This window comes from Nothobranchius furzeri, chromosome 9 (genome assembly GCF_043380555.1).
Source record: "Nothobranchius furzeri strain GRZ-AD chromosome 9, NfurGRZ-RIMD1, whole genome shotgun sequence".
Lineage (NCBI taxonomy): Eukaryota > Metazoa > Chordata > Actinopteri > Cyprinodontiformes > Nothobranchiidae > Nothobranchius > Nothobranchius furzeri.
In genome coordinates, this window is record NC_091749.1 from 24,381,863 (window position 1) to 24,403,872 (window position 22,010).

Sequence of the window (22,010 nt, forward strand, 5' to 3'; positions counted from 1 at the left end):
ATGTTGCGCCATCGTCAGGGAAAATTCTGCACTGTATTTGAATTTAAATCAGTCACCGCTATTGGCTAAGAGGTATGCTATGATGTCATCTGGTACATTATGATGTCACAATGCCATTGTGAGCCTGTGTGTGTGTGTATTTGTTAGCAGCTCTGCCCTCTCGGTCTGCCAAGCAACAGCATTTGTTGCATTTTTCAAACATGAAGTGGGAGTGAAGTAAGTTTCTTGTACGGGGTGACTTGCTCTTTAATAAAAATACCAGCATTTATTAATGACACATTGTTACTGTTGATAGATATTTAGTTTGGTTTTTAATTCAATCTCTAATTAAAAATCATCCTGTTTTGTCTTGTTTTGTTTCCTTTATGATGACTGACCTAAACAGTGGAAATCCCCGTATTCTAAATACCGTCAGTCACCACCACCGAAAGCAGTTTAACCAGTGAACATCTGGGCCTCCTTTTGCATTTGGAGTTCCAGGAGACAGTCCTTCTACAAAGGTCACAGCGTCTGTCTCCTGCTCATTGATGTCTTAATGCCACCAATCTAGTTTATAAATAATGTCAAACAGAGCGGCTGAAATGAGTTTTCTCTGCAGGGTGTCTGGGCTCTCCCTTAGAGATAGGGTGAGAAGCTTGGTCATCCGGGAGAAGAAGTCGCACTGGACTATAAGTCGCATTTTGGGGAAAATTTTATAATTTTTCTTACAAAATCTGAGACCAAGCATTTGACATTGCAAGACAAGTACCGGTAACAATAACAGAATAAACAATCAGGGCGCAGCAGCGCGCCGCGGTCTCCAGCAGAGGATGGCGGTGTTTGAAACCCTCCCAGCGGCACAGGGGAGCTCATTCCTGGGTCGGAGCCGGCCGGCAGCAGCGGGGTATACATAATTTGGTATATAAGTTGCAGGACCAACCAGACTATGAAAAAAAGTGCGACTTATAGTCCGGAAAATACGGTACAGTCGGATCATTAGCTGGTGATGTTAAAAAGCTGAAACCATGTTTATAAACTGAGTTTCTAACAGTGTTTATGAAAACAGAGGCTGAAGGCAGCTCTAAGCAGCGTTCTGACTCACTCTAACTACTTGACTGGTGATTAAAAAACACCCACTTCTTCTTCCGGCTCTTGGAGAGTACAGACACTTTTTTCCTCCTCTCCTCCCTATCTTATCCCCAAGGCTCTTTGTCTTTGGGTGTATGGAGCTTCTACATTTTTTCTGGAAACTAGAAATGATTAAAAATGGACCTGGTCAGCTGGTTACTCAACACGATTGACAAAATTTTCTCAACGATGAGAACGGGAGAAGGGGCTCCCGGGTGCCCCTCTGGGACAGATCCAGTTGGGCACATCATGGACTCCTGGAAACAGTGGAACCTAATTTGCCTATCTCAGCTGTCTGTAGAGGATTCTGAAGACGTCTGGATATTTGTGGTGTTGGTGTCAGGTTTGTTTAGCTTCTTTTACCTGCAAATATGGCGTCTACTAACTGAGAGTCTCGTGGGGCCCGGAGCTCTATTGGCTCACTCCCGGAGCTCAGGGATGGATTACACCGCGCTGTGAATTCACAGACTCATATAATTGTCGATGAGTCGTAAGCTTGGAACTTTGGCTGAGATTAATGCGTTGGCACAAAAGATGGATGCGATCAAGGAGCGAGTGGATGAATCAGCACAGATTGGGATAGATTAATCTACGCCATTATTGGTTTTTGAGAGGTTGAGAATCAACAGAACTTTAAGACAGAGAAGAAATGATCTGTCTGGCCCCAAAACAATTTCTTATATGAATCTGGAGCCCTTGAGCCTGTGAGGCTTAAACACATACCCCCCCTCTGAAGAAATGTGGAATGCTGCCGTCGCCATGGCAACTCTGTCTCCCTATCCCGGCCTGGGTGGGACTGCAAGCTGTGAAGGCCGCTGAATCGTTCCAGGAGTCACTGTGCCCTCTAAACCCAACGACCTCCCACCCCTTTCCAGACTGAGGTGAAGAGCGCTGCTTATCGCGGCTGCTGCTGCTGACGTGTGGAGAGTCCCAAAACCCTACCACCCCACCTAGTGGACACTTATGTTGTGTAATGTCTGAAGTCTGTTGCATTTCTGTCTGAGGTGTTTTTTCATAGCAAGCTGCCCTCCCTGTGGAGGGTAACTCTGAAGTGCCTTTTTCCCTCCACCTGACCCAATACTCATGTAAACCCTCTGATCTCTATTATGGTAGCGCGACTCGGGTTGCAAATGACCACAGTCACCAATTCTTGTCATGTGTCTATGCCTATGTATGTATGTCTGATCTCTGAATCGTGTATACTGAAACTCTAATTTCCCTCTGGGATTAATAAAGTATCTTTGGATTGAATTTGAATTGCACAAGCTGCAGGAAGATGAGATACAAGGAGCTTGTGTGTTCATGCTGATTTCATTTCGTATTCATGCCTAAATTGACTCAGAGATTTTAAACAAATCACTCGTGACCTTTTCATCGGATGTTGCCCTCCACACGTTAGTAGTTCTAACAGAATCTGTGCTAGCTAGCCCTGTTTGTGGTGGTTTAGCTGTAGAAGCAGAACGCTGGTGCTGAGACAGCTCTGGTTCAGGTTCAGCAGACCCTGGTTGGTAGCAAAAAACACTCTTATGAAATGTTGCTGCGCACGTTTATTGTGCTTGTTTTTAAGGTTTGAAATCCCTTTACTGCACAGCGACCTTGAGTTTTTAGATAAAATGTATAATAATAATAATAAATTATTATTATTTTTTTTTTATCATTATTATAACAATTATGAATAATCCACAGCAGATATATTCCTTTAGTGATGCCACGTATTGACTTCTTATTACCATGACATCCGTGCTTTGCAAGTCAGCTAACAGGGTAAACATATGTTATGGGATCTGCACTCGATTAGTGAACAGTTGTGACATCACTCACTGGTTTGGGCAGCTTGTGGGTTTGAAACTGGACAGGAGACCTTTAGGACACGAGTGGAGGTGGTGAGGGGAGATGGCCGATGGGACATTCTGACTGAAGAGACAGTGATGTGTACATTTGCCTCTGTTGGTGCACCCCAGGGCAGCTGTGGCTACATAGTTTATCATCACCAGTGTGTGAACGTGTGGATGACTGACACAGGCCATTTACCAACTACTATTGCCATCAATCACATAGATATTTTGGTCCAAAGCACACATACATTCATCGGCCGCTTTTATTTTATTTTTTTACAAATTGCAACCTATTGTACATTTCTATTTTTTGCTTTTTTTTTTGTTTGTTTTACTTCAAATCAAAGAGCAGAATTGTTGCATGGCTTTTTTAGCTTCAGGTCCAGCAGCATTTTTACTAAAATGCTGTTTGCCAACCACCGACGAAACACCAGCAGGAGACACAGAGGTTAGGAGCGTCGACATTTGCATCCCCCTAGTGGCTGGTTCCAGTATCAGTTTAGTTCCTGCTTCGTCTGGGTAAATAAGTTTGATGATTTTATGGATAAAAAAAAGCCTCAGAAATTTTTGTCCAAGCACTAAAACATTTTTATTTAGTTTTCACTTTGCTGCTGCACATATTCATTCTCTAACATGTTAAACTATAATTAGTATTTTGATTCCTAAAATCACTCTGATTAAACACAGGAGAGCAGCAATGATCAGAAAATCCAGGAAACAAAATAAAAACTTAACCCCAAACAGTTCAGAAGGAAAAATCCTGGAAACAGCCTAGTCCCTGACGTATTCACTCTAAACACTGATCTATGTTTGGAGAAGCTCTAACTTACTAACCAGCATGTTTTAGGTGTTTGATCATAATATCTATGTATTATTTAATATGTTTAACTAAATGTGCGGTGGTGCCAAGGCAAAGACACTGAACATAATGTGCAGAGTAGGACACTTTGTCTCATAAATGCAGAAAAGAATAATCAAATTCAGTGGAGCTCATCCTCCGGGGAGCAGGAAAGTACAAATATTACATCACTTCATCCAGGAGTAATGAGTACATCTCAAACTGGACACAAGGCCAAGGAACGGACCGCCAGCCTGGCTAGACACGCTAATGTGTTGTTTGGATTAAATGCAGAACGAGAGAAAAAAATGCTTCAATCGGCTGCACTGCACACTACATATGTTGCATCCAGTCAGCACGGCATCTGTATTGTTGCCTCTCAGCAGTTGTGTCTTGGTTATTAAATCTTGTTTGCTCACCTGTCATAGATGCACTGAATACAACTCAGGAGCCTAAGAAGTGGAATTGTGTTTCTTTGTTGCTGAAGGCGTTAATCAGTGAAAGCTGCTGGTGCAGTGATTGCTTGGAATAAAATCTTGTTACCTACCATGGAGAAAAGGATCTTATCCAAATTTGACTTCATCAGTTCAGCGGGGTTTGTTGGGTTTTGGTTAAAGATCTGTCAGACTTGAGCCTGATTTCGACTTCTCTGTAAGCTCAAGTGTGGAGTCACGCACTCATCAACAGAGACGTTTCCTCTTCAGACTTTGTCTCCTGGGGAGTGTTGCAAAGCAATTCCTCGCCAGGACAACAGAGGGTGTAGCGCTTTCAGAGGTATCCTGCCACCATTACTGTCACGTAGCCATATTTACTATTGTGTTTACATTGTTTTGTTGTATTTCAGAGACTTTCTAACATGAGTGAATGTGTCCCTCATTCTCCTCCACCTCTACATGCACCTCTAAACCCACCTTTCTCATAATCTCCGTCCACAAATAAAACACTTGCTACATATCCTTATCTTTAGTCACGGGTGAATAAACGTTCATATTTTTGGACTTTTTCTAGAATCGAATAGATGTTATTGATCCTGCAGTGGGGATATTCACTTGTTACCGCAACACTCAATCTGTTCCGTGTCTGCTGCTAAATATATTTTTATTCTATGAAGGGGCCAATGGCGATGCTGTTGATTCATTTAAAGGAAGCAGCGTCCTGACCAATCACAAACCAGCGAATAGTTAAAAAGTTGGGCATGTCTCTGACGGTCCTTGTGCTGATGTAAAATGGCGTTGCGTGTCTCCGCAACCACGCTGATGGAGAAGTAGACTTTAAACGTGCAGTTTAACAAATGACACAAAGTTAAAAGATCATGATAAATGATAAATGACCCGCACTTGTATAGCACCTCTCAGAGTAAGGACTCCAAAGTGCTTTACACTACACTGTATCATTCATACACACATTCACACACTGATGGTGATAAGTTACGATGTGACCACCACCAGCAGGCAAGGTGGGTTAAGTGTCTTGCCCAAGGACACAACAGCAGCATTCTCTGTCCGGAGCCGGGATCGAACCTGCAACCTTCTGATTACTGGACAACCCGCTCAACCTGTTGCGCTACTGCTGCCCCTGCAGCATCAAACACTGAGACGGCTCTCAGAGGACAACCTCAGCGGAATTCTTGCAACCTTTTATTTAAAGTTTACACAGACCTAAGATGTCCACTGCTGGAGTTTTTAGTGTGTTTCTGTTCGATCAATCAATCAATCAATCAATCAATCAATCAAATCTTTTGTCATATGCATAGTAAAGAAACATGTTTCCCCGCACAATGAAATTCTTACTTTGCTGCTACTGGGTTTATGGTTGGTAGCCTGACTTAAGTCAGGAAACAATGAATCGATCTCCAGTATGTTGTTTAAAACACATATTGATTAGCTCTGAAAATCAAGCAAACAGCATGTCAAAAACAATAAAATCCTTCAGAAAAGGTTTGCGTTGAATCAGGGCTCTTCAATAAATACAGCTCTTAGAGATTGCAACAACATTGTCGTCTTAAAAAATTCTCACTGTCATGTTCTGAGTCAGTCGTTCCTCAATTAGGTCACAGGGAGCTGGTGTCTAAATCGAGCAATCACTGGAGGAGAAGGACATCCTGGATTGTCCATGAAGGACACAGAGACAAACGACCAATCACACACACTAAAATCTGGAGACAATTTAGAGTCACCCATTAACACAACATGCATGTTTTTGATCTGCAGGAGGAAATCTGGTACCTGGAGTACCTGGAGAAAACTCACTCATGCATGGCTAAACATGCTAACTCGACAAGGAATCAGGATTCAAACCTACAACCTCCTGGCTCAGATGCAAGAGATCAAAAATGTACTAAATGTGTGGAACAATTAAAAACTATTTTTAACCCCCAGAGACCCACGGTTGTAAAATTACAACATCAGATTTAAGTCTACAAAAATAAACCTTCCCCATTATTTTTTTAAAAGCCACATTTACTTTGCTAATAGGTCCTATTGTTCAGTTCTGCAACACTATTGGCTGTTAAAATGTGTAAATAGGCCCATTTATCTGGCCTCCTAGAACAACATGTGAAAGGTTAAAAAAAGATTTTGCAGTTGTTTTCTAAATTTGGGTCTCTGGGGGTTAATGATTTTTTCAGATTATATTTTTCATGCAGGCTGAACATCTCCTAGACCTAGCTCCTGCGTTAGCGTGTGATAGAAAATAAACGGTGAAACTAGGATCAGAAAGTCCTGACAGATCTACGTCACACTGTCACATACCATTCATGGACTCAACCATCCAGACTCACAACTGGGAAGGCTGTCGTTGGTTCAGCGTCCAGGAAACAGCAGAGAACATCTCGAATCATTGAAGCTAACTGTTAGCATTAGCAACTCCACTGCAGAGCAGAACACCTCCAGATCTGAGGTATTTGTGGAGGTAAAACATGAATGCTGCAGATCAAACAAAGTCACTGGCAGAGTTACATTGCTGTTAGCCAATCAGAGACGAGATGGCCAAATATCGGGAAATAAGACACCAAATCCTGCCATCTGAAGCACCCCACTGATGTGGCTCACTTCTAGTTCCACTTTTATTGTGAAAGGTTTTCAAAGGAAGTTATTTTTGAAATTGGTGAAGTTTATGAAAAACAGGCATTAGTCTGAATCTTAAGCCTTTTTAGCAATTGTATAAAAATGTGCCCATGGTAGCAGCCGAGACATACAATCACAGCTCACATCTGGTCTCCAGGAGCTCACCAACCTGTGGTGTCGCCTGATGTCTGAGATGCCGTGTCTGTCCAGCAATCAAACGTTTACTGCAGCTTTGCAAGTAGCATGGTCACTGAGGACAGTTTTATGGGTAAATTAATTTTAAAATGATAATACTAACTGTAGGACATTTTACATGCTAACCAATAAAACCTGAAACAATTGAATCCCTTTTAATGGATGTGATTTATTTCCTTAAATCGAGCTGCTCTTTGTAAAATCACTTGGGAATGCTATAAATGAAAGAATCTTCCAATGGTTTGCATAAAGTGCCTTTCATGGCAGCTTTGATAGGCTCATGTTGGAGGCCGGAGTTTATCACATTTTAATACCACAGACAGTCTGAGAGATCCATTTAGATCAGGGGGGAAAAAGCTCCTTTATCATGCTGAGCAGCCAAATTATGCAGGTACATTTAAAATGCAATGAGGTGTTACACAGTTACAAACCAAGTGAAACGGATGTTGCCAATTAGCAAAAATGTAGCCTTCAGCCTGCATGAAGGCTCAGCCTTGATTTGAGCGGGGGGGGGGGTGGGGGGTGGGGGTGGGGGGGGGGGGTATAAAGGTGCATTTTGTAACCATCAGAGTGTCAGAATGCTGCATCCAGAGTTGGAATTACAGAACATGTTTCAGCTCTTACATGCGTCTGTCCGCTGGATTGGCCCTGGGCATCTTTGGGACAGACTGTTTATAAAGCCAATATTTATCAAAGGTGCCTGACATTTTTCTCTTTGTAGCAAGCTTCCTCTTGTAGAAAGCAATCTATTGTTGATTTCTGCAATGCATCACGCTACAGGACAGGAGAGATTTGTCAACAACTCAAGCACTCCCTACTGGAGCCAAGCTGCCGACGTCCATCAGAGAATGACAGAGCGACTTTGTAACATCATGCCTTTGGGGCTTCCTTTACATGGACAGTCAGTGGATGTACATCCCCAGGCACTTTTTTCTTCCTGTTGACACTCTGCTGGTTCTGCAAATTAACTTATTAATTTTTCACCACATGCTCTGATGGTAATTACATTTCCTCCCCTGTGCAGCCTATTGTCCCTGGAAATGTCATAAAATAGCTTAAACTGCTGCTCTGATTAGGGAGTAATCTGATTGACAGTGAAATTACCAGCTGTCAAGTGACAGTCTTTGCATTCAAAGATGAGCTCGCTATTTTAGCAAAAGTGTAATTAACCACAATGCAAGTTCTGCAGGCGCATTGTTCTGCTGCTGTCAGGAACAATTGCAGCTCTGCAGTCACGTGGGTTCACCGCGTCTTCCTTCTTCAGCCCTTTACACACCGTGGCGTGCAGCTCCCTATTAATAATGCTGCACAAACGTCCACCTGGGCTTGGAGTTTTATTCCAGCAAGCTGAGCAAGGCATTATCAATGATTTTCAAATAATGAGCAAACGATCCAGCTGCAGCCCACCCCGAGCTGCTTCTGACAGATTAAAATCTTAATCGTAGAATTCCTGAGCCCGGAGGGAATGTGTGCTAACATCCACTCCATGATCCTGCTGCACCCCTGTCACCACCAGCCATGATCTGTATCTGCAGTCAGCCCAGAACATGGCATTTCAAATACACAAGTGCTAACGCTAGATAACGTGGCACAACTAGCCTCGTATTCAGAGGCCTCCCTGATTAAAGACACGTATCTATCATAGCCCGCCATCTGTGTGGACAGTACGAGGACATGCGGACGAGCATGCGGCACAATAATGACTTGTGTTGTTTGACTGGGACTGGGCTGACAGCCACACTGAGGGGGAAAATAGATCAATCCCTAACTGTCTATCAAACAGAGCGCTCTGAAACACCCTCACTTTCTGTCCTTTTTCACTTTTATCTTTATTCTTTTTTCCTGCAATCCAAAGCACAGCTCTGCACACGCCCCCACGCCAGCCCGTTCACACAAACACAAGTCTTTGGATCCGCTGAAGGACTTCATTGTATTATTGTCTATCACCAAATGCATTTATGGACTGACAGCTTCCAAACAACAACAAACAGTTTGTTCTTGTCTTTACTTGATGATCATTTGGTTTAAACACTCTACGCTCAACAGCAGAGCTGACAGTTTCTTTCATTCTGCATCAGGTCATCCGGCAGCCATTTTACTCTGCTTAGCTGGCATGTATGCCTTAACCAACCTAACACCAATGTTTCATATTTAAACTGGGACGTTTTAAATGGTGTTCTTCCAGCCCAGTTATGTATGGACAGTCTTGAATGCAGCCATGTTCTTGTGAAAAGAAAAACTGAGATGCCAGCTGTTTCAAAACGTTCTCTCTCCTTCTGTTTTTGACGCTGAAAAGATTGGGAGTGGAGTCGTGAATATTTTTTGACTCATAAGGCTGACTTCCTCTCCCACAATCACAGTTTGATCCGTTTTGGCAAACTGCAAACGCTGGATTACCACTTATGCTGTAAAAAAAAAACTGCCTCGGGGCAAGCTCCATCAGAAAAACTCAGGATGGCCTTTTTATTAAAGGAGGTGGGATCCTGATGGCTTCATCTGATGGAGTGGTTGAGCGTTAGCTCCCTCATTATAGAGCCTGCCGTTTTAATCTGTTATCACATCTGTGTGGTGCAACGGCTGAGCCGGGTTGCATGTCTCCAACACCTCAGTGCCCCACCAGGCGCACCATTCAGCTTTGGAATAATTTAGACTTGAGAGGGATCTGAGTGTTCTTTTCCCATCAGAAGCAGCGTGTTACACCTTCCCTCTCCTAAATAAGCTTTGTTCCCCACCCAGTTTGAAGGAAACCACACAGTGGTCACTTTACAGGTGCCACTCTCTTCTCTTGGTGTAAAAGTATGTGAAAGTCAGAGCTTTCTTATGAACCCCAATACTTAAAATAACAATCTCAGTGATCCGTCGTAACAATGACAGTAGAAATGGAAGCTTTTGGGCTGTTGTCTCTGCTCCATTCCAACGCAGCACCCAAGCACCTAAGTGGAAGGCCCAATTCTCCTGGATGACCACCAGGAAAGTGTTTGTCATCATGTCTTAGAAAGTGGTTCAATTGTGGTTCATTTAAAGTCCTCCTTCAATGTAAAGGTAATCATGATGTTGCTACTTTTACTGCCACACAATACTAGCCTGGCCAGCCTTCCTTATGGGAAGCATGGGGCTAGGAACTCTTCTATTCAAATAACCCCACCCACCCAGCATCTGAAGCGGAGTTCGCTGCGGCTCGTTCCTCTGGTTTAAATGACTTGGACACGTCTTTAAAACCACAACAAGTAGAAGCGCTAAGCGCCTTTCTTGTAAAGAAAGATTTTTGCGCCGTCGCCAGATGCTATTTTTGACTACAGCTAAAAAACTACAGAGTTGTGCGGTACTGTCGGCATTTTCCACCTTGTTTTTATTGGTTATTATTGAGCTGGCTAGTCCCGCCCCTCATGTGCCTCTCTGCCTGTGAGTTACCAGACTAGTTCTCTGTGTCGATTTAAACAGAAGACAAGTCCTCCAGGCCAGGCTAACAAGTCACCTCTTTCCTTGTAATGTCTGGTGTACTGGGACACTTTGCTGTACCCCTGCCAGGATTTATACATAGGCAGTACTTACCCATGAAGATGCTATTACAAACAACCATGACAGTTAGGGCAGCTCTACAGAGGAAGATCATGCAATGGTAACATGGCACTGACGTTGGTAGGAGGCAAGGCATGAAAGCACATGGCCAGTCATTTTTGGAATTCCCAGTCCATCTGAGCTCATAGGTACAGTAACACTGCACCCCACCATGCTCTACTCAGGACCCTAAGAAAATCGTAAAATGTCAATAAATCACCCTAATGTGTGGTTTTTCTTGTGCTGTACAATGTGCATGTATAGCCTATGAGGTCTGGCTAGAGACATGGCGGTGGCATATCTGTGAGTTAGTGATGGAGGTGGTTGGGTAGGTTGGGGAGGACGCTGTTGGACACACATAAGCTATAAAGAGACAATGTCAACTTTAACCAATTGCCAAAAACTTCCTTTTGATAATGACACAGACAGAGTGACTCGTTGCAAAGGAACTGGATGAATTGTTCACAAAGTGTATCTGATCACTTAAAGGGATAAATTGCCTCTCAGCTTGGCAGAGTTGTTGATTCTGAGGTGTGTGGCTGCTTGACAGAAAAATGAAATTCTGTAATGTTTCATGCCAAAAAATTTCCCAATCTATTTCTAGCAAGTCCTAATATCTGTTAGTGTTCTTCATTGTCCCGTGGAATTCCTCTTCAGCAGTCGTTAAAGCCTCATCACTGCTGCAAATACTGCCTCGTCATCTTCCTGGGACTATTTTCAGTTTTCTCTGCTGTTCAAGTTGTAGGTTTAAGAAAAGGTCTTCACCGGCCAAAGGGTTGTGGAAGCTTCTCCAGCCGTAAAGGTCTCTGACTGTGATGTTGGAATGCAAAGGAGAGCCAGAGAAGATCTGCTGATGTAGCTTTTTCCCTTTGTGATCTCTAACTTTCTTCTGCCTTTCTTCACCACAGTTCCTCCTGTCATCCTGAGACTGGCCGAGCCGGAGAAGCGCCTTGACACCTGCATTGAGTTCACAGTTCGGGGTTATCCACACCCCAAGCTACGCTGGTTCCACAAACAGAAGGAGATTCAGCAGAACGACTACATCCGGACTGATATGGACTTCTACCAGGACTACTTAGAAGGCTGTCTGACCTTCCAGAACCCAACCCACATCAATAACGGCAACTACACCCTGGAGGCCAGCAACCCTCTAGGAACGGTCACTAAGACAGTATACGGTCACTTCCTCAGGGCGCCTGACGAAAACGGTAAGCTTTGTCAGTCCTGCCTAAAACTGTATCTTGAATTCATCCCAGAGTTGTGACGAAACACATGACGAGCCGAAAAATCACTAGCAGGCAGCTTTATGAGTGAAACTAGTTAAAGCAAAGCCCCAAACGGTTCTGAATTTGATGTTTTATTCTGTTTGGCGTAACAACGACCACGGTGTCCTTTGCTTGGATTCAAGCCCTCCCACAGGTTGAGCAGCTAACCCCTGCTAGCTGGATAGAAGCCAAAGTTCAGCCATGGTTCAGTCAGGAATGTTCACTTCAGGGTCATGGGGGGGGGGGGGGGGGCACAAAGTCTGGCAAATTTCTCCCCATGGTCAACATTCCAGGGTTAAAGCCTAGTGTCAGTTTACTGACATGATGTGACATTTTCTGTCTCCTCTTTAGCAGACACCGAGGACATAGGTGAGTGTTTCCATTTTCAACTCCTTCAGGTTTTTACCCTGTCCTCTGTTCCTTTACTGCTTGTTTGATATCAGTTTTCACACAAACACACGAGGCAAAGACACTCCATTACGGTTTGACTGTGATGTTCCAAAGAGTAACCATGGAGAAATTTGGTCACTTTGTGCTGTGGTCCTTACAGAAGCTCTTAGCGGTGCCGCACTCATGTCTTAGCTGCTATTCTTGCCAGTGATGCTGCAGAACACTGCGTATCCTCTCTGAGTCTTAGTGGCCGTGGTCTGTAGGATGCAGATCCCTGCTTAGGGTGTGTGTGTGTGTGTGTGGGGGGGGGGGGGGGGGGGGGAGGGGGGGTGTCTGATTCAGAACTGAATATTTGCACATTTTTATGTTTCTTATGGCTTCCTACCTACATCCTGCAACATTATTAGAGGGGTTTATTTTACCATTATTATTAATCTGGGCAGATGCTTCTGATTGGGTATTCTAGACCACATGACAGAACCAGTGAAAGCATGTCTCTTTCCCTTTGGGCAGCTTCTCTTTGTGCTTTAGGGTGTAATGTGGCTGAACTATTCTTTGCATCACAGCACCTGACTCATCCCCGACTAGCTGTCCTTGCATGGATTACAGAGCTGAGTGTTTACAGAGGTTACAAAGGTCTGTGGACAACAACAACATATCAGTAAAAAATACATCAATAAGTCTGAATATATCCATCACAAACATTCAGAACTGCCCATCCTGTTCACCAGGCCTGAAAACCTGCAGATCCTATCATCCAGCTCCTGGTTTTGTGGGCCAGGGCACATTTTCTGTTCTTAGATAATTCTGTGATGTTGATGCCAACTTTAGTCTGATTCCATGTCACCTCAAGAGCTATGATCAATAGAATCCTATTTTTGAATTCATGATTCATTTAAATGTTCTCTTTCTATCAGTAAAACTTTTCACGTAGAAGACTGGTTAGTTCTCCAGTGAATTAGCAGTTGATGATGACTTCATGGTGCAGTTGTCCTACAGAGGTATAAGTCTAGGGAGTGCTGTCTTTTATCCTGTCTCCGCTCTGCCTGCTAGCTCTCCAGGTTTGTGGCGTGTGGGTGGACCATAAGCTGCCGTGGTGGCCCCATGGCTCATAGCTTAAACAAAGTGGGTCGGTTCAATCCCTGACCTTCTTCAGAGCTTCCTCCCATATCCATATCAGGACATTTCTTCTAATCAGGCATAGGTCATCAGGTGATGGAGACGGATGGGCTGTGAGGAAGGGACACGTGTAGAGCCTCGCATGGCTTTGTGTGAGAGAGGGCAGCTGCAGATGGTGGAATGATGCTAGTGCTGCTGAGCAATGGAGAGGGCCGAGGAGAGGAGACAGGGATCAGGTCTGAGAGGGAGGCACACACACACACACACACACACACACACACACACACACACACACACACACACACACACACACACACACACACACACGCACACGCACACACACGCACACGCGCACACGCACACGCACACACACACACACACACACACACACACACACACACACACACACACACACACACACACACACACACACGCGCACACGCACACACACACACACACACACACACACACACGCACAGAGCCAGTCTCCCATGTAGCCTCTTATTTTTCCACGATTACTCTGATGTCCTGACTGGAGGCCTGAGTCTGGAGCTTCCTTCACACCAGCTCGTTTCGTTTCATTCTTTTGTGTCATGATGCTTCCGAGTGTGTGCTAGCTAAAACGTCTGTAGAACTTATATGTGTGTGAACATGCTGGACTGACTCATGCTGGCTGATCTGAGTACGGCTAAAAAAATGTCTCGATTGTTTATTTGTTTTCACGATGTGTTTGTTTGTTGCAGTTCTGATGTTTTCCAGTCCTTTACATTTCATTCACTGTGACAGTGTGGTGTTAGCTCCTCTGTGGCTCGCATCAGTGTAAAACGCTTCTGCAGCTGATTTTCTGTGTTTCTTATCTTTCCAGCGTTTAAGCAGACATGTTTCTGTCCAGCTGTAGTAAAACATCCTGGCTGCTGTTTTAATCAAACACACAAGTCTGATGGGACAAGTCTTTATTTCCTCCGTGTGAGGAGCCTAATCGGCACTCAGGTTTCCAACTTTAATCACAAGAGTCCCTGGACGTAAAATCACATTGTTTATCAATAGTTTGTTAGTTTTCTCTGTGAGAGCACACAGCCACCGACAACATGGAGGTTGTTGTAACACCCCCAGATGTTACTGAAGCCATTCATCTTCATGTGTTTATGTAGAGCATGTTCAAACACCGACTCTAAACCACATCAGCTATGACTCTGATCTATAGACCTGTGATGTTATAGATGTGAAAATGTTCTTTTTCTGAGGAACCTGCCTTGTTTTACACCTAAAATCCATTTCCCCTGAGAAGAAATTCCACTAAAGAAGCTGCAGTTATTCCAAAGACGAGTGGGATGAAACCAACGCCATCAAGGCTTTACTTCAGAAGCTCTGATGCGTGTCTTTGTGCTTCTCTGTTCCAGATCCGAACTCAGACGATTTAGGCCGACCCGATGAAGACACTTTTGGAGTGAGTCTTTTGTTCCTCGTGTTGATGACGTTAGTGATGAACCCTGCAGATGTAACCTGTTTCCTTTAGTCAGACGACCCTTGCCCTCACCTTATAATCTGTAAGGTTTGCAGACCTGGATCACTCATATCTTTGGGCAATATTTCAACCATTTAGCGATGCTGTCACATCTCCACAGCTGCAGCAGAAAGGCAGGCACGTGCACAACACCATCTCAGTTCGGATCATTTTGCATGATTCACATCTGTCTGTAACTATTTACAAGCAGATGGTTCCGGTTGTTACTAAGACCCAATGCCAGCTACATCCTTAGCATCAATGCTAACCTTCAGAAGTATAAATCAGTCTGCAGAGATGTCACATACTACCCACAATGCATCACAAGAATCTCTGAAGTTTTATCAGAGGTTGAAACAGAAGTGTGGAAAAGAGCCAGTGGGTTATTACTGAGCAGAGGCGTTTATACCTGGAACACAGACATGAATAGTGGTGTGATGTAGACTCGGTATTTATTGTCTTTATTAGATAAAAATGAAATTGAAATATTTACAAAAAAGGTATTTCTGTGATTTAAAATGCCACCAAGTTATGTAGATGATCAGTTTTCTGTAAAGGTTTTAATGTTCAGTAAACACACAGCTAGAGCTGACCAACACATTTCCTGAATAAACATGAAAACATCTCCAAACAGCATTTAACCGTTAAGGACGACGAGTCCTCAGGCGCACCGTGTCTAAAATCTGTCCCTGTCTGCCTCCGTTCATCTGGAGGGTCTGACGTGTCATTGGCTGGTGGAGCAGGGGTTGACATGTGTTGACTGTAGCATGTGTGTTTGCACTCCCGGTGTTGATACAGTTGCTATGGTTACACAGCACCCACATGCAAATTACGCAGACGTGAGTGGTAATACAGGAATGGCAGTTTATTTTGGTTTTTGAGGATCATCATTTAACAATTTTCTCAGACTGTCAATAAACATTTTTTTTATTATTATTTTTTAAGAGGCAGAAAAATCTGGAATGTGAATGAAGAGGGAGTTCCAGATGATGGTTCAGGGCAGCTGTTAACTCCAGTCTGAGGCTTTCCTCATGAGCTCCTGCTTGGGACAATCGTTTACACACGCTCCCAGTCGTCTAACAGCTAATTTAGTGTTACATACCAGAATAGGAAATGACCTCACTAAGCACTAAGCCTGACCACCACCTCCAGACCATCAGCACTAGCATTCACACCAACGTGAGAGAGGTGAGTTGGGTTTATAACAATCAGATTAAAATCATCTGCACGTTCTATTTTTCAGAAAGTCGTTTAAAATAAACATTGTAGAATAATTGCATCTACCTGTTTTAGCCTGGGCGTTGATGCAGAACGCCACCACCAGAGAGCTATGACATCACCACAACATGAAGGGATTGTTGCGGTATTGGTCCGTAAGACATTGGTGGTCCAGGTCTACGTCATGTGTGCTGGCCTGCCTTTCCTTTGCATCACAAAGACACTAGTGGAAGCATGGACACTAACAGGGCTCGACCCACGGGAGGCGACATCGCCTCTCCTCCATTCATTTTCAATGAGACATGCGTGACAAAGCGATAATCGCGGGTCTCCCTCCTACCAAGCGAAACGCGAAAAACGTGCATGTGACATTTTGCGCTCGTGCACGTGTCGTGCACAGGCGACCCAGCGACGCGATCCCAGAAAGTTGAAACATTTTCAACTTTTCATCGCTGTCGCTCGGACGAGGACCAATCAACGGAGGTTTCATTCACTGACCAATGAGCGGACAGGATGCTCCATACATCTCCGAGCAAACATGAAGGAGAAGTTGATTATTATTATGTTTTATAGTAAAATCAGAAGTAAGATTTCAAATAACTCTAACAGCACCTTGTGAAACATATCTACCACTTTTTTAACTCTGAACCGCTTAAATAACCTTAATTCCTTCCAACCTGACACAGACAAACAAAACAACGGAAGTTTCCATTTCGCCATGGAACAGAACGCGTAGACGGCTTTGCCGCTGGCTGCTGCCACGGATCGCCTCTCGTGTGTCAGGTAATAAAAGCGACAGTCACAAATTTCGCTGATCGCGGTCGTTTGTCGCCTCCCGTGTGTCGATCCCATAACAGGGCTGATGATATCAGTGACATCCTGCAGAACAAAGTCATTTCCAGGCTGGTCTTATAGAAACACACTGCAGTGTGTGATGGTGGTACGTAGTGTGTGAAATGACCTCCCAGAGCTGCAGAAAGCAGCAGGTCTGCCCACTGCTTGTGCAGCACTTGTGCAGGCCTGCAGCCTGGTGAGCTGCTGGTGATGATGTCATCACACATGTTAAATTACCAGTGATGTTTAAAACCATTCATCTTTTGTTGCTTTTGGATAAAAATGACAACTTTCCATTCAGTAGGTGTAAATAAATACCACACCTGCCCAATAACCTCTTGACTCTTTTAATGGTTTCCCGTACATGAACACATGAATCTCCCCGTTTGCTCTGCCTTCTCACAGCGTCTTTCATGCCACCGTGTAAATCAGCACATCCGTCACCTCTATGCTAATGAAAGGACCTTATTATCACACATTTGGTCTCTTCCTGAAGACGGCGGTGGTGAGCCGCTTCCTGGTCCGGAGCCATCATTAACGAGCTGGTAATAGACGTGTAAACGGTAGACATTTTGACATATGAGAGTAGGAACAGCAAAGGTGTAATTAATAACTTTTATAATAGCAGCTGCCACTCTGGTGCGACAGCTGTAGTTTCTTGGGTATGTGCACACTGATCACAGGCGTACTGTCCTGTGATCCTGAGTGGAGCCATTGTTAATTACACCTGCATTTTTCCTGCTGCGGCCACTCGTCAGCCATGAAAAATGCTGTCTGGGCAGCAAACACTACTACTCACTGCATTAAAAGTGTGACATGTCTCTACTGCTGCTCCAGCAAAAACTGCAGACTCATTACTGAAAGTGTTGCATAAATTCTGAACCATTAAGTAACACCTAAGAAAAGAGCTGGATGGGGATGAAAAACTCAGAGGTGTGTCTTTGGTGTTTTGTTTTGAAAATACTTGACAAAGGTTGTAGCTCTCCAGTCAAACGTGTGGAAGTCCGTTCAAATATTACATAAACATAGAAGGTATTTATGTATATATTTATGTGTAAACACTGAATGGATCCCTTCCTAAACGACCCCTTTGTAAAGAAACAGAGTTAAGGCCCGAACACTTTCTCTTCATTTTTATAGCAGTTCGTGTTCTTTCATGAATATTTACACAAATGTCACATTTACGTTAAATGATGCTTTACGTGGATTCCATTTAATAAGTTACAGGCATAAAAAAATCTCTCAAATCTCTACAAACACGTAGCCTTTCTGGTTTCTGGCGTTTCATCCATTCATGTACTGAATAAGGGTGTAAGGCTTTACGAAGCACCGTTTAGGTGAACCTCAGGTCCGTTTAGGACAGCAGCGATCCACTGTGGGTCCATGTGGACGATAACGTCTAGCCAAAAAATGCCCACTGAATGGACACGCGTCTCAGATTACTGCTTCTTTCAGGATTAACACAACCCTTTGGATTCATCTGGAATTATCACTCAGCTTCATCTAGCTCACCCAGTTGAGCTAGCTTCTCGGTTTCCTCTGCCGTTGCCCGGCATTTGGAATATTTCCTAAAAGGAACACTCTCGTAGGACCTGATCAGGTTCCGTACATACGCATTTTTAGATGACGCTGGAAAACGCTCTGCTCTCCCTGAAGATTTATGTTTACTAACAGCCTAAACGGAACCCTTTGTTCACTCGTTCTGAGTCACCAGCAGCTTTCAACACAACCAATGAGAAGCCATGTGTGGTGTGAGGTCAGAATAAACCACCTGCTAGCAAATAAACATCAAATAAAAATGTCCCGTAAGAATTTATCTCTATTTTTTTTTCTAATTTCAATCCTCAACTCTCATCATAATTTGTAAAATTTAAACTTTTACTCAGTGCAGCAATAAAATAGCTATCTTGGAAGGGCTAGCCAGAGATGCTAATACACTTTATTACAAGCTTATTCACACCTGCACTGATCCCTGCTGAATTTAATCCTATATTTGTGTTAGAAATGCTAAACGCTTGTTTTCTGAACGTCTCGTTAGAGCAACATCACCCGGCTTTGAACGCCTCTCTGTTAGCATGACGAGACGCTCAGAGCTGGACAGTCGCGTGTGACCGCACGCCTTATCGCTGCTGCCATTTGGACTTGTCATGTAAAAGATGCAAAGAAGCATGTTGTGGTAACCATAGTTTTGTTCAGTCAAGTGGGACACTAAGCTGCAACCTGAGCCCACGTGCAACAACAGCAGGACACAGGAGCTAATCTCTAACAGCTAACTGATCTGAGTAGGAGGCTGAGTCTGCTGTGATGAACCCAACTAAAGCCCACCTACCGGACTGCTTTGGTCTGACGGAGCCTTTCTTCCATTTTTCACCAGGTCACCATTGCTGTGGGGTTAGCTGGCTTCGCTTGTGTCCTCCTACTTGTCCTTTTTGTTCTCATCAACAAATATGGCCGACGCTCCAAATTTGGTATGAAAGGTAAGCCTTCACACCTCAGAACGTGCACACGGGCTGCTGCTGCTGCAGCCGCTCAGAGCATGGTTAATAACTGATGATCACATTACTTTGGGGGTCGGTTGGATGGAGACGTTTCACCAAAACTGCACTACAAACTCTTTCTCTCTGCTAAAGTGAGACGAAGCCCTGAAAGTGTTTTCCAACAAATCCACCCGGAAAAATACTTTTCCGATTGGACATGTGGAGCGCTTCGATTGCTCTGAGTCGATATGGCCTTTTGGAAGCAACTTGTTGCTCCCCTCTGCAACAGAGCAACAGATCAATACCCCAGTAGAGTTACTATGCAGTCACAATAAATGTTCTATACGTTCAGCAGCTCTGCACAGAAACATCACGGCTCCAGAAATAATTAGAGCGCTTGCCTCTGTTGATAATTCAGAGAATTCCCACCAGATTAAAGTGCCTTTTTGTGCACGCCGAGCTTTCGTTCTGGGTCGGCTGCAGGCTTTGGTTGTCTCTGGTGATGATGGAGGAGAAAGCTGGAGGTGCACTGACGTGGAGGAGCAGCAGAACAGAGGGGAGACGACTCCTCCGGTGGTTCTGGCTGAAACATAATACATCTAAACACCGGCCGTAGGTGTCAGACTGACCCGGGACGGAACTGAGCTGACCTGGAGCTCGGCTGTGGTGTGTGTTTTGACCCAGACACGGAGGGGCTAGCGTTGGGTGACGACTAGGGACGTCAAATGGGAATGAACTTAAACGACACTCCAGGAAGTAAACAAAGACACTTGCTTGGGTAGTGGGTGGCTTCAGGTTGAGGCGAAAAGTGGATGGTTGGGCGCTCATGATCTGATTCATGAGGAACAATGACTGAGTGCTAGTTCCCGGTGGGGCTTCCATAATTATAAGATAAGGAAGTGACAGAGAAGAGTGGTGCTGGTGGAGGGAATGGTGGGTAATGGAGTCCACAGGGGCTGTGGAGCGGGACCTGTGACAGTATAGGTCCCGACAGGTCAGAGGGCCGAGTGGAGGCGTTACATCATCTGCTGCTAGGAAGGAAGTTGTGGTCCTTTTTGTACCACATCTCCGCTAAAGGCCTTGCTCGTATTTATTATATGTACTGATATCCCATCATGACTCTCGGACAGGGCCTGTTCTAGACGCTGTGTGAGCGTGTTAAAAAGCAGGAGCTGCTCCCACCTTTTAATTAGCTGTGTTAGAGGATCACATACTGTTATTTACCTCAGTAACAAACTCTCTGCTGTAATAATTTAGGGTGCCAATTACTGCATTGGCTTGAAGCTGGATCTAAACACAGATGGGTCTTAATGAGCCGCCGGCCTGCTTGTTATGTGGAGTTTACTTTTAGCTGTGCTTGCACACAGAATCCTGCGTGAAACAACAACAATCACACATCAGCCACGCGTTTCAGAGAAAAGAGCAGGTTACAAATAAGGAAGCAGGTTTATTTTAAGCAGCTGATTTGAGGCTCTGAGACGTTCTTGTTAAAGGAGATCTGCTTGTTAATGACGCAGAGGCTGTACCTTAAACTTTGTTATATCGTTTTTATTTTGATTCAAGCACCTTTACTGGATTTATGTAACTAGATTTAACGTTTGCTGCTGCCACCCACCCACTAGCGCGAGCTGCTGTTGTGGGTTTTATTTAGTTCACCATCCGGTGTACGCAGCATCAGAGAATCAATAAAGATCTGGCTGTAAAACTCAGTCTGTCAGGAATCCGTGTAGCAGTGCTGCCTTATTTATTTATTTATTTTAAATATTTATTTATTCTCCATCAGAATCAAAGCAGAGGCAGCGCCTCGCATCACTTGCTCTGCGGAGCAGTTCTTGGTGCTCAAAGCATCTGCCTTCGCCGAAGGGTCAGGTCTTAAAACCAAACGCTGAACTGCACATTGGGGAGGAATGCAGATGATGTCAATGTTGAGATTTCTCTTGGGCTCTCGGATGTGATTGTGCATCGTTTATATTCCATTGTAGGGTGTTTTTTAATCCACACCTGTCCGGCTCAACTCATTCATTCTGGAAGACGTGTTAGGCTGCCTCACTTTGCTTACTCTTACTTTGTGAAGCGCCTCGAGACGACTCTTGTGGTGATTTGACACAATATAAATGAACTGAATAGGATTTGCCGTGGAGCACCATGCCCTTTTTATTCAAAAAGCTTGAAAATCTTTTATTTATTTATTTTTCTCATTGTCTAGCTGGCTTGTCTGGGGTAATGGGAAGTGTTATAGATGACTGTAGTGATGCAGAAAGAAGAAGCACCTCTGAGGTAATCACCAGCATGAGTCATCACAGCCAGAGGAATATGCCACTTTTTACATAAATGTCTATTTTATTTTGAGCCTAGACAATCTGCAGCATAAAAAGTAAAAACGATCCCTCTCTGTGTTATTGCGGCAGTAATAATCAGCTTTGCAGCAGCGTGTTTGACAAGCTGATCAATATTACAGCCTGGTTTATAGTGCGCTGCCCAGCTGTGGCTGGAATGCCAGACTGTGGGTCTGTGAGCCGGGCCGGGCCGGTTCAGATAGAGACACTTCTGTCCCCGCTGCCTCCAAGAGAGAAGGAGTGAAGAAGAGATCTAAAGAGAGGAGGTG

At 44.2% G+C, this 22,010-nt stretch overlaps 1 protein-coding gene across 4 annotated transcripts in view; it reads left to right on the forward strand.

Moving 5' to 3' along the window:
- The window catches only part of ntrk3b (neurotrophic tyrosine kinase, receptor, type 3b), a 368,425-nt gene that overhangs the window by 180,433 nt on the left and 165,982 nt on the right, over positions 1 to 22,010 (forward strand). For 3 of the 4 annotated variants that reach the window (XM_070554718.1, XM_070554717.1, XM_070554720.1), the window contains 4 exons: positions 11,507 to 11,806; positions 12,215 to 12,232; positions 14,773 to 14,819; positions 19,303 to 19,405. In XM_070554718.1, coding sequence (XP_070410819.1) covers positions 11,507 to 11,806; positions 12,215 to 12,232; positions 14,773 to 14,819; positions 19,303 to 19,405 — 468 coding nt within the window. The remainder of the gene's footprint in view (positions 1 to 11,506; positions 11,807 to 12,214; positions 12,233 to 14,772; positions 14,820 to 19,302; positions 19,406 to 22,010) is intronic. The other variant, XM_070554719.1, reaches the window with a different exon arrangement.